Source organism: Cydia pomonella, chromosome 12 (genome assembly GCF_033807575.1).
Source record: "Cydia pomonella isolate Wapato2018A chromosome 12, ilCydPomo1, whole genome shotgun sequence".
Lineage (NCBI taxonomy): Eukaryota > Metazoa > Arthropoda > Insecta > Lepidoptera > Tortricidae > Cydia > Cydia pomonella.
Genome location: NC_084714.1, coordinates 2745425 through 2758965, shown reverse-complemented (window position 1 = coordinate 2758965; position 13541 = coordinate 2745425). Strand labels below are relative to the sequence as shown.

The window sequence follows — 13541 nt, the reverse complement described above, 5'->3', positions numbered from 1 at the left end:
TTTGTTTTTAATTTATGTAATGTTTAAGACAGAAGAATAACTTTGCTAACGAAATAACGGTACTTTTTAGGGTTCTGTACCCAGAGGGTCAAACGAGACACTATTACTGAGACTTCGCTGTCCGTCCGTCCGTCTGTCACCAGGCTGTATCTCATCATCTCGTCATGAACCGCGATAGCTAGACAGTTGAAATTTTCACAGATGATGTATTTCTGTTGCCGCTATAACAACAAATAATAAAAATAGAATAAAATAAATATTTAAGGGGGCTCCCATACAACAAACATAATTTTTTGCCGTTTTTATAAATAATGGTACGGAACCTTTCGTGCGCGAGTCCTACTCGCACTTGCCCGGTTTTTTGTCTATTCATACCACTCAGATTTGCGCCATTTTGCTATTTATAATATTTATACAAATTACATATAAATGCGCCATCTAGGAAGAGAATGAGGAAAACTAAATTAAATACTCCTCCGTGTATAGTGAAATAAAGCACTCAGAGATGGCGCTATTGTCAAAATTGCTGGATGATTTAATTACATCCCGCCGCACTGTGGGCTGAAATTCGGCTCTCATTGACATAGAAACCGAAGTTGTTATTTTTATGTTTTTTTTTTAATTGAAATAGGTTTTGCCCAGCATTGTTATGGTTACCTATGAATTTTAGACGATTTGGAATGAAAAATGTCGAGTTACGAATTAAAAAAAATTGTATGGAGCAGGAACAAGAAATCATTATTACTCAAGAATCGCAGAACAAACCGTAATATCCTCGCAGGTAATAGGTAGGTCCCAGGACCTGCTCATGCAGAACCTGGCGGAGTGGGGAGTTGCACTGGCTGCGGTGGCGGAGCCCTACGTTGTCCCTCCTCGGCCCAACTGGGTAGGGTCTAGAGATGGCCGGGTGGCGCTGGTGGCTCCGGCGTCGGGGGAAGTCCTCATGAGCATGGAGAGAGGGGAGGGATTCGTGGCGGCTAAATGGAAGGGAATTATAGTAGTCGGGGTGTACTTTTCCCCCAATTTGCCGCCGATTGCCTTCCAGCGCTTCCTGGAGGACCTGGAGGGGGTGGTGAGAAGGGCTGGCCAGGCGCCAATCCTGATCCTGGGAGACTTCAACGCCAAGAGCCGAGCATGGGGCTCCCCAAATACCGAACCCAGAGGGGCCGAGGTTGAGGTTTGGGCGGCGGCGGCGGGCTTGGTTCTGCTTAACTGCGGCAACGCGCAGACGTGCGTTCGCTGGAATGGGGGGTCTATAGTCGACCTATCCTTTGCGACCCGCGACCTGGCAGCGCGCGTTTCCGAGTGGCGAGTACTAGAAGACGAAGAGACCCTCTCGGATCATTTATATATCCGCATGAGGGTCTCCCCACTGCAGAGGGCCACGTCGCCCAGTCCTGATAACCGACGGGCCGGGAGAGGGAGGTTCCCAAGATGGTCGTTGGCCCGCTTCGACAGAGAAATGGCGGAAGAGACTGCCATCATCGAGGCGTGGAACTCTCCCCAGACAGCCCCAAGAGGTATCGATGAGAGGGCCGCCCACTTCAGAAGGTCCCTGGAGACAGTTTGTGACGCTTCCATGCCCCGGGCCCGGCCTGCCCGGGGCAAGAAACAAGTCTACTGGTGGACCCCGGAGATCGCCGTCCTACGCACGGCCGCCAATAACGCCCGGCGGGCCTACACGCGGTGCCGAAGAAGGAGGCACACCGCTGAGGAGGAGGAACTTCTCCGCACTGCGTTGGCGGACAAGAAGCGGGCCCTCCAGCAGGCCATTAAGAAGGCGAAGAACGAGGGGTGGGAGGAGTTCTTGGCAACCCTCAATAGGGACCCATGGGGACGCCCATACAGAATGGTGCGCAACAAATTGCGGAGCGCCTCACCCATGGACTCCATGGAGCCAGAACTCCTCCGGAGAGTGGTTGAAGGCCTGTTTCCGGAGGCGCCAAACTTCGTCCCGCCGGCTATGGCTCCCCCAGCAGCGGACCCGGTGGAACCGATCGTTGTCCCCCCCATCACAGATGACGAGCTGGAGTGGGCCATGAACAGGGTCAGAACCACGCGCAAAGCGCCGGGACCAGACGGAGTGCCAGGAAAAGTGCTTTTCTTGGCACTCAAGCATCTAGGGAACCGCCTCAGATCCCTCCTGGAGGACTGCCTCGAGGAGGGGCGCTTCCCGGGATGCTGGAAGGAGGGGCGACTGTGCCTGCTGTGTAAGGAGGGGCGCCCAGCAGACACTCCCGCTGGTTACCGCCCCATCGTGCTGTTGGACGAGGTCGGGAAGCTCTTCGAGCGAATCCTGGCTTCCCGTATTCAGCAGCACCTAGTGGAAACGGGCCCGAACTTACATGACAACCAGTTCGGGTTCCGTAGGGGGCGGTCTACTATAGACGCGGTGGCCGCGTTGAGGGATTTCTGGGTGCTTGCGGCAGGCCAGAGGGAGGGAGTGGTGGCGGTGTCCCTGGACATCGCCAACGCGTTCGGGTCCCTCCCCTACACAGTCATTGGGGAAGCACTCCGTTAGTGGCGGAGTGCCTCATTACTTGAGGCGTGTTGTAGAGCACTACCTGACGGGGCGGCTAGTGCTCTATGAGCAAAGGGGTATCCCGGGCGCGAGGGCTATGGCGTGCGGGGTTCCGCAGGGGTCTGTCCTTGGTCCCCTCCTGTGGAACCTCGGTTACGATTGGGTGCTCCGAGGCGTGCAGCTTCCCCGCATGATCACCGTGTGTTATGCGGACGACACACTAGTGGCCGTGCGGGGAAAGGAGCTGGAAGAGGTTCTCAGGAGGGCGGCGGTGGCCACCGAGCTTACAGTGCAGCGCATAGGACTCCTGGGGCTTCGGGTCGCCCTGCCGAAGACTAAGGCCATGGTCCTCGGGCGAACAAGGGGGTGGGGGCAGCTGCCGGAGGGCACCGCAGTGAGGGTTGGGGGTGAATCTGTCCAGGTCAACGCCCACATCAAGTACTTGGGCCTTGTCCTGGACAGAAAGTGGAATTTTGAGGAGCATTTTGCGAGGCTGGCTCCTCGTCTCGTGGGTGCTGCCTCGGCTCTGGGCCGCCTGTTGCCTAATCTGGCGGGACCGAATGCCCCATGTAGGCGGCTCTATGCGGGGGTAGTCCGGAGCATGGCGCTCTACGGAGCACCAATTTGGGCCGGACGGCTGACGAGACGCGCGAAGGCACTGCTCCGACGGCCGCAGAGGTACGTGGCCCAGAGGATGGTGAGGGCCTACCGCACCACCTCTCACGCAGCGACATGCCTCCTTGCCGGCACCCCGGCGTGGGAACTAGACGCAGGGGTGCTGGCTGAAAGATACTGGGCGAGGGTGGAGGCCAGGAGGCGCGGGGAGCCCACAGATGCGGAGGAGGCAGAGAGATTGGCCCGAGCAGCCGCGGAGCGCCTGAAGCAAAGGTGGAGGGATGCCTTGGAGGATAGCCATTATGGAACCCGAACCATAGGGGCTATCCTCCCAGTAATGGACGAGTGGTTGGGCAGAAGAAAGGGGGCCCTTACATTTAGGGTAACGCAGGTGGTGTCCGGACACGGTTGTTTCGGGCACTACCTGCACAAAATACAGAGGGAGCCGGGGCCCCAGTGCCATGAATGTGGTGCGATGGACGACACGGCCCAGCACACTCTAGAGGAGTGCAACCGCTGGGCCGTGGAAAGAGCGGCCCTTAGGGCGGCGACGGGGGTTATAGACATCTCGCTACACAGCATAATAGCGGCGATGCTGGGTAGCGAGAGGAATTGGGAAGCGGTGGCCTCCTTCTGCGAAGAAGTCATGTCGCAGAAGGAGAAGGCGGAGAGGGAGCGAGAAACGTCTGCTGACGCGATTCCTCTCCGTCACAGGCGGCAGGGCCAAAGGCAGAGAGCGCATGCTCGCCTCGAGCCTTAGGGCCAGCGGGCACTGGACCCGCATTGCACAGACGTCGTCGGGAGGCGGGGGATCACGCGTTTCTGATCCCCCCCTCCATTGTGAGGGTGCCCTGGCGTTAAGCTGGGGCTGCCGGAGGGCGCCGTGGTGAATGTCATCATCGATCCCAGTGTGCCCTCATTAACGGCAAAGAGGGTGAAACGCCGGAGTGGGTTTAGTGGGTAGGGCTAAATTCTCCCCCCCTCTTCCCTGGAGAGGGGAAAGGAGTGGCGAGTCCCACACACCGTGCGTAAATGCATTCCCACTCCGTCAACAAAAAAAAAAAAAAAAAAAAGGTAATAGGTAGGTATACTACGAATTATTTGTGGTTTTTTGGCATACTACATTCCGTCACGGGTGCGGATTTAAAAAAAAACATTAATTGTTTCTATGGAAAAGGCACAAAAACCAAAGTCAACATTTTAAGATTTTTTGATTGAAATGTGTTTTGCTCAGTGCGTTTATGCTAAGTTATAAGTTTCAGACGATGCATGTAAGTTGAAAATAGTAGAATTATGTTTTTTTTTTAATGTATGGAGCCGAAACAAAATATCAAAATATCTCAAGAACTGCAACAAATACGAAAATATCCTCGCAGATGGTTATACTACGAATTATTTGTGATTTTTTGGCATACTACATATATCCATCACGAGTGCGGTATTTTTTAAAATCTTTAATTGTTTTTATGGAAAAAATACAAAAATCAACGTCACCGTTTTAAGATTTTTTCGATTGAAATGGGTTTTGCCCAGTATGTTTATGCTAAGTTATAAGTTTCAGACGATTTGAGTTGAAAATAGTATACAGTTATAGAAACAATTTATGTTTTTTTTAAAGCACTCGTGACGGATATATGTAGTATGCGAAAAAATCACAAATAATTCGTAGAATTACCTTCTGCGAGGATATTACCGTATTTGTTGCGGTTCTTGAGATATTTTAATTTTTTGGTCCGGCTGCATACATTTTTTTGAAAAAAATAATCATAACTCTACTATTTTCAACTCAAATAGTCTGAAACTTATAACTTAGCATAAACACACTGAGCAAAACCCATTTCAATAAAAAAATCTTAAAATGTTGACTTTGGTTTTTGTGCTTTTTCCATGGAAACAAGAAAATGAAATTTTTGCCAAAAACTTATTTACAGTACATATGTATGTATGTACTAAGGATAATTTGATAAAAGTAATTTAGTTCTGACATTTAGAGATATTTACACATCTGAATAATTTTAGAATTTTTTGTTTGTATCTGTTTGTATTTTTTTTATTTATTATTTTAGTTATTTTTTGTAATTGTATTTTATACTTAATTGTTGATGTGCTTGTTTTCTCTTGTATGTAAATTCCATGTTGACGTGTAAAAGTGCCCTTGTGGCCTATTTGCTGAATAAATGTTGAAGTTGAAGTATGGTGCTACTTTTCCGCACTAGCGCGTAAATTAGCACATTATAATAATGTAACTATGTCGAAAATTTAAAGGGTCATATGTACTGTAAAACGTTGAACGATACACGTGCGAATAGATACTTCGCAACACGTGTCGATTTAAAACACTCCCTTCGGTCGCGTTTTAATTTATCGCCACTCGTTGATTGCGAATGTTCTATTTTTCACACTTGTATCGTAAATAACTATTACAGTACATATGGTGCTACTTTACCGCACTAGTGCGAAAATTAGCATATTACGTTACTGTGTCGAACATTTAAAGGGCCACTGTAAAACGTTGTACGATACATGTGCGAATAGGTAATTCGCAACTCGTGTAGATTTAAAACACTCCCTTCGGTCGTGTGTTAATTTATCGCCACTCGTTTCGAATTTCCTATTTTCGCACTTGTATCGTAATGTACTATTTCAGTTGTAAGCCGAAGTCCACGATAACAATATATCATCGAAATTTATATGCAAAATATTCATTTCTTTTTAAAGTGTTAATATTTAAACAATACGTAAATTTCAAAATTATTAAACACAAAACGACACTCAATTTCAATTTTGAATAAAACTGATACGTACCTACTCGTAAATCGAATCTCTGTCGACATGATGATGGCTTAATTCAATTCGAATAGTCATTGTGAAAGACTGAATGAATGAATGATAGTCGATCTGTGTCGCATAATGAATAGTAGGTAATATAAATTGGATTACACGCGCTAATGCGTTTAAATACATTAGGTGTGTTGAACTAATCAATGAACGAATTAATTACTGATATATTATTGGTGCAGGTATTATATACAAAGACTACTACTAGGTATTTAGGACAAATATGTCTAAGCATGTAACACCTCTGGAGTTGCAGGCGTTCATAGGCTGCGGTGACTGCTTACCATCAGGCGGGCCGTATGCTTGTTTGCCACCGACATGGTAATATCTTCGACGAGCTGTCTGGTTTAGTGGGTAATGACCCCTGCCTATGAAGGGTTCAAATCCTGGTAAGGGCATTTTGTTTGTGTGATGTATTGAAGTCTATGCATTTAAGTATTTATATACCTATTATATATATCGTTGTCTAAGTACCCACAACACAAGCCTTATTAGGGAAGCTTACTGTGGGACTTAATAACGTCTTATAATATTTATTCATACCTACATCTAAATTTTGAGCCACTGCCTGATCAAAACAGTTGGTTACGAAATAGGAAAGTAAACAATGTAAATTTAATCACTACTTAATTTTGTATAATGTATTTAGAAATGCTAATTTAGTTAATAAAAGGTAAGAACTTACATTAAATTTAATAAATCCTCCGATTTCAATAGCATTTAAACTGGCAACCGTCCTAAAATAATGAATTATGAAACGATTTCAATGAGTAACCTAAATTGTCGACCCCTGACTTTGACAGCCAATTAGAGGGAAATTAAAAAAAGGATCGTCAAGAAACATCGCAGAATTTGACGATATTTTTTTAATCAAATAGATGGAAAGACTTCAAATGGGATCGCTTATACATAAGACGTCAATTCGAATCCCGGTGCGTACCAATGTTTCCCAGAACATTAGGTATATTTATATGAAAATTATCAAATAACTTTTCAATCATTTGAAATTTACCAGTCGCTTTTCGGTGAAGAACAAGATCGTTAGTAAACCGGATTAATCCCAATAAGGCCTAGTTTCCCTTTTGGGTTGGAAGGCCAGATAGCAGTCGCTTTCGAAAATATTAGTGCCTGCCAATTCCTAGGATAAGTTGCCACACAATTTTCACATTGAAAAATTTCGGAATTTTTTGTATGAAGATCTAAATATTCCATTCCAAAATTAAACTTTCCTTCACGTCCTATGAAACATTCCTGAAATTCCCGAGAACATTTCCAACTTTTCGGAAACTTTCCATTCTTGTAGAGTAGACCAAAACGAACGGAATATTTAGGATGAAATCAGGAAAGTACATAATAATTAAAATATTGCTTTAACAGTACATTGGCATTTTTCTCTTTCTATTAAATACTTTTGGAATAGCCTCCTAAATGAATGCTAATTCTGTCAAATTGACAGATTCAAAAAATAATTGAGGCCTATTTACTCATCAGTCCGCCGTTTTGCTCGATCCTAAGCGAATTCACACCAGCGGTGGCAGCATGGTTCCATTTTTATCACTTGTCACTATGCCCGTCACTTTCGCACTTAGATACTTGTTAGAACGTGACAGGCATGGTGACAAGTGATAAAGAGTCGACCATCTTAGCCCTACAGCTTACGCCGACGCCGAGCTCACGAATGGAACACAGTGTCATCTGCCCCGTGCACAAAAAAGGCTGTAGAAAAAAGTGCGGATCGCTCTGATGGCCTACCGCGAACCACGTTCGACGTTTTGCCTCTCTGTCACACTTGTTAATTCGTACGTAAGTGTGTCAGGGAGGCAACACGTCGAACGTGGTTCGCGGTAGGCCCTTTGCTTCCTACGGCGTAAAAGGTGTTGTCGTATGTACTATTAAAAATAAACTCAATTTGTAATAAATATATGCATGTATTATATAGACTTTTCTTTGACAATAAAAATTAATGACATAAGTGATGTTCTTATTTAAATGTTCTAAAATACCAAAGAGTAGAAAGGAGGTTGGGTCATTACATTCGTCCCTCCCCATCCCTGATCACATCTCTTCTATAAGTCTCCGAGGTGGTCTGGTTGCCCGCTGACTACGGTGCTGCGTTGTAGGGTTTGCCGATGTAGATACAGGATCTGGATCAGGCGACAGGCTTCTGTTACTCGTATTTCCTGTGTGTGATGAACCTTCAGGAGTGGTGGAGCTGTTGTGTGGAGGGCTCATCAGGGTGGAGTTAAGAGTGGCGGATGAGATTTGTGACGGTCCAGGACTCGAAGTGGCATCGGGCGTACGAAACATATCTGTTAGGGGGGATGAAGGAGATGGTTCATGGTAATTTTGAGGGTTATTAAGCGATTTCAGTCGAGGTCGAATATGATCAGCGTGTCGCCTTATGACGTCTCCATGTGGTGTCGAAATAGTATAAGAGTAGCGATGTCTGCGTTCTGCTATAATTCCAGGCTGCCACGACTTTTCAAGCCGAGTTCTATGGTATACTGGACTACCGGGTGCATAATTTGGTTTATTCGTTGAGGTTTCAATATTGACCTTTACTTGTTTGTACTGTAATTCCCTCCTTTTATTTGGTCGAATATTTGACAATAACGTATTTATTTGACGTCCAAACATTACTTCCGCTGGTGATTTGCCCGTAGTGTTATGGGGTGTGATCCTGTACGTGAACAAAAACTCTCTTAAACGCTGGTGTTGGGGTTCTGTGCCGGATGCAAATCTTGATTTAAAAGTCCTTACGAGGCGTTCCGCGAGACCATTGGTTCTTGGATGGTAAGGTGAAGATCTAATATGCAAAATGCCTTGATTTTTACAGTATTGTTTAAATTCTGATGATGTGAATTGTGGGCCGTTGTCAGATACAATTATTTCTGGGAGACCAAAGGTGCAGAATATGTCGTCTAACACAGTGCACAATTTTGATGTAGTAATATTCTTCATAGGTTTAATTTCTATCCATTTCGATAAGGCATCGCTCAAGACTAACCAGTAAGTACCTTCAAAAGGTCCTGCAAAATCGATATGGATCCTTTCCCATACTTTCTCAGGGATAGACCACGAGTAGATTGGAAGTTCAGGGCAATGAGGTCTATTTTGTTGGCATCTACAACATCTCTTGACATACTGGTCTACGTCTTCATCAATGGATGGCCACCAAACATAGAAACGTGCAAGTGCCTTCATTGCTGATATTCCAGGATGGCCTCTATGGAGGTATGCAAGGACTTTGCGTTGTAGTTTTTCTGGAATCACCACTCTACCTTGCCATAATATTATTTTGTTTTCTATTGAAAGTTCGTTACGCTTTTTGAAGAAATGCTTAACGTCACTGGTAAAGTGTATTTCTCTCCAGCCGGTTTTGATACATTTTAAAACTTCTGATAATATGACGTCTTGGCTGGTTGTCTCCTTCAAAAGATCCTCAGAGAGATGTAAATCTGTCATTCTGGTTCCTAGAAGACATGACTCAATGCGATGTACAGCACACTCTGTTTCTGAAGGCTGTGTTTCAGAGTTTGGTAATCTGGAGAGGCAGTCGGCTAGTATGTTGTTTTCACCTTTCTGGTAACATATGTCGTAATTATAGCAGCCAATTATTAGTGCCCATCGAACGAGTCTGTTATTTGCTACTTTGGGAAGATTACGCTGAGAACCCAGTATATGGATTAATGGCTTGTGGTCAGTAAGTAAGGTAAATTTGGTTCCTCGTAAATATTGGTCGAATTTCTTGATTCCAAACAAAATGGCGAGTGCTTCGCGATCAATGACTGAGTATTTCGTCTCCGCTGTTCGAAGTTTCCTTGAGGCAAAAGCTATGGGTTGTTCTGTGTTCCCATTCTTGTGATACAACACGGCTCCCACGCCTTTCTCTGAAGCGTCACATGCTAGAAAGATTGATCTGTCTTCGTCAAACGCAGTCAGTGGTTTTGATAAGGTAATGCATTGTTTAGTGGCTTCGAATATCTGATTTTCATGTTCTGTCCAACGCCACGGTTGCCTATTACCAGTAAGTTCATGAAGGTCAGCGCATATTCCGTGTAAATGTGGTATAAAACGTTCATAGAAATTTACAAGACCCAGAAATGATCTTAATTCTTTAGCGTTGGTAGGTGTCGCAGCTTTGGAAATTGCTTCTAGTTTCTGTTTTGTCGGGCGTATGCCGTTTTTATCTATAGAGTGGCCAAGATATTCTATTTGATTTTGTAGAAATGAACATTTTTGTAGATTTACTTTTAGGCCTGCTTTCTGTAGTCGCTCAAAGATGACGCCAAGTGTGCGTAGGTGTTCCTTCACGTCTTCTCCGGCTATTGCAACGTCATCAAAATACACTGCTGTGTTAGGAATGTCCCTTAGTAATTCGTCTAAGTAATGTTGAAATATGGAGGGCGCTGTTGATATTCCAAAAGGCATTCTATTATACCTAAAATATCCTAGATGTGTCGATAGTGTTAGGTATTTTTTTGATTCCGGTGCTATTTCAAATTGCAGATAGGCGTCCTTAAGGTCTATTTTTGAAAATATTTTCCCTCGTGCTAATTTTTGTCGTAGTTGATCGAAAAGTGGAACTGGGTGTAAATGTTTAATCAAAACAGGGTTTAACGTACTTCTGAAGTCTCCACAGATTCTTATATCACCGTTCGGTTTCACGACGTTTACCGTGGGTGTCGCCCACTCTACTGGTGTCACGTTAGGGTCTACGGGATGTATAATGTTATCTGCCACAAGGCGCGCTATTTCTTTTTCAATATTTTTTTTTATCCCAAACTTGATAGGTCGTGCAGGTAGATGTACAGGTACTGCTCCTGGCTTTATGTGAATGTTTACAAGGTAGTCCTCAACTTTGCCAAGCTTCCCGTCGAAAAGTGGTTTGTATCTGTCAATTAATTGTTGTAGAGTCGTCGGCGTTACGTTTTTAATGGAGTACACAGGTTTGGGGAACTCCATTCCGAAGGTCTCACTCCATTGTAACCCAAAAAGCATCGGATCTGCGTGTTTCATGACAACTACGGGAACAATCTTCTGTTTCCCCTCGACTTCCACCGTGACGTCGGTGAGACCCTCTGATTTGAGTTTGAAGTTATGGTACGCTTTTAATTTAGGAGCTTTCGTTAATGTTGGAGCACCTATTTGCCGCCAAAGAGATGTGCTTATGATTGAGTACGCTGATCCCGGGTCCCAGTCCATAGTACAGTGTTTTAATTCCGTTAATAATAACATCTATTCTCTTACAGTCTCTGTTTCGTGCTGGAGCGACGTTGCATACTAGATCGTCTTCAATGTCACTGTCGTCTGAAGAATCGTCATTCGTGTTAGAAGACGATCCTGTGGTGTTCGTCACACGTTGTGTTTTGTACCCGGGTCCTTTAGGTCTGCCTTTGATTAGGTATGCTCGGCCAGTTTTAATACAGCAGCTTTCGTAGTGTCCTTCTGTGCTGCATTCTTCGCATATGTGTTTCCTTGCTGGACAATTTGTTAAATTATGTTTATCGTGCTTGCCGCAACGTAGACATTGACTGGAACGTATTTTTCGGGGGCTTCTGTAATTCGTAGCTTCTTGTTTGTCAGCTTTATGGTTAGCTTTCTTGCTTATTCTTTTAACGTTTGTTGATGGCGTGTCGTTTTCGGCTTGTTCTCGTGATTGTGCGATTGAAAATAATGTGGCGAATGTCACCTCGGTCGTCTGTCCATTAATTATTTCTGTTAAGTTAGGCCACTTTTGTTTCAGATCTGTTTCGAGTTCCGTGTGATTAAGGCCTGTCGCAAAGCGATCACGAAGCTGGCGCTCTAGTAGTTTGTCGTCGTATCCGCAATCTATGCTCAACGCTTTAAGACGGTTTGTGTAATGTTCTATGGACTCATCATTTTCTCTAATACAACTCCAAAATTCTATGAGTGCGCGGTATCGCGTTTTCTTGACGCGGTATAAGTCTAAGAGTTTTGTACGAATGTCGGTGTATGTGCTGGTTTCAAAGTTGGGGGTAAGTGCTGTCTTCAGTTCCCTGAAAAGGTCAGGTGTCATACAGTTAAGTAATAGGTCTTTCTTCAGACTATCATTTGTGTCTACTGCGTGTATTCAGCACTTGGCTTCAAAAAAATCGATGTAGTCACTCACCCTGTAATTGTCGGGGTTAAATTTGTCCATATTAAAAGCTTTTAGAATAGCGACCTTGTTAGGCTGTCCTTGTGCAGTAGTGTTAGCGCTCGTCACGCTGCTATCTGCTTGTGAGGTACCTGCTTCCGTTCGTGTTCCTGTATGTGTAAGTGCCATACTTAATATTTTTAAGATTTGTTCCTGCTGTGCTTGCTGTATGCTCAGGAACTGAGCGAATTGTTCGGCGTCCATTTCGTCGCCAATAAAATAAACTCAATTTGTAATAAATATATGCATGTATTATATAGACTTTTCTTTGACAATAAAAATTAATGACATAAGTGATGTTCTTATTTAAATGTTCTAAAATACCAAAGAGTAGAAAGGAGGTTGGGTCATTACAGGTTATATAAATAATAATAATAAATAGTAACCACTGTTCTATATTTAACCGCGGCAAAGGTCGACCATAAAGGGATTAAGCCATTGATGTAATACATCAATGGATTAAGCCGCTTGGCCACACTCTAATAGGTTGCGGCATATCGTCCGCTTAAAACAATGAGGGTCAGGGAAATTTCATTAACCGGACCTTTGATAGATATTGATGGGTTATTAATTATACACTGATGTAGCTGACCCGACATGGTAAGTACCTTTTTATGTTTTTTTCTGCTAAAGATTGCCTTGTATCTGAGTTTTAAAAAGTATCACACTAGCTGGTGCGTTGCGTTGCGCATTTAATGTGGCATATCATAGATATATGTAAAGCGACGCAACGTCGACGCTGCGAGGACGTCTGCGACGAAAAAACGCGACGCAACGTAACGCACCAGCCTCCATATCGTTCGCTCCATGGCGAACGAAACGCAACTGTCACAGTCGCACTAATATGGAAGAGTGATAGAGAGAGATAGCTACGATACGCTACGAAGCGTGAACGATTGTAACCTTGGCTACGAGGCCAGAGGGCCTACCGCGAATCACGTTCGACGTGTTGCCTCCCTATCACACTTACGCACGAATTTACAAGTGCGACAGAGAGGCAACACGTCGAACGTGGTTCGCGGTAGGCCCTCAGAGGGACCTCACACGCCACGAAATGCACGCGTCGAGCATGTACGCTCGCAGCATGCGTTCCGAAACAATCGAGAGGTAGCATTCGGATGTCAACTGAAGCTGCATTACTGTTGCGGCGTCGTTCCAGCCTGATCGTGTCATTCACGATGACGTGTTCCTTGACTTGTATTATCATGTTGTTAAAGGTTGTACTTGACAAATCTGCGCGTCATCGTAGATATTTTTGCCGCTGTATCTGTCAATTTCCTTGAAAAAAGAACCTCACCGCAATTCTGCCGCGATTAGTGAAACTACTACGGCGGCGTTGTTGCTGCCGCTGAGGCCCTACCGCGAACCACGTTCGACGTGTTGCCTCTCTGTCGCACTTGTAACTTC

The 13541-nt window shown here is 44.8% G+C and overlaps 1 protein-coding gene across 1 annotated transcript; it reads right to left on the bottom strand.

Annotated features, from left to right (window-relative positions):
* Nucleotides 1-7867: 7867 nt before the first annotated feature.
* Nucleotides 7868-11208, bottom strand: LOC133523263 (uncharacterized protein K02A2.6-like). The gene has a single exon (XM_061858754.1). The coding sequence runs from the start codon at nt 11177-11179 to the stop codon at nt 8030-8032; it is 3150 nt and encodes a 1049-aa protein (XP_061714738.1). The 5' UTR covers nt 11180-11208; the 3' UTR covers nt 7868-8029.
* Between the last annotated feature and the right edge of the window lie 2333 nt (nt 11209-13541).

Coding starts and splice junctions, on each gene's coding strand:
- LOC133523263 (XM_061858754.1), bottom strand. CDS start 11,179: ATGGACTGGGACCCGGGATCAGCGTACTCAATCATAAGCACATCTCTT.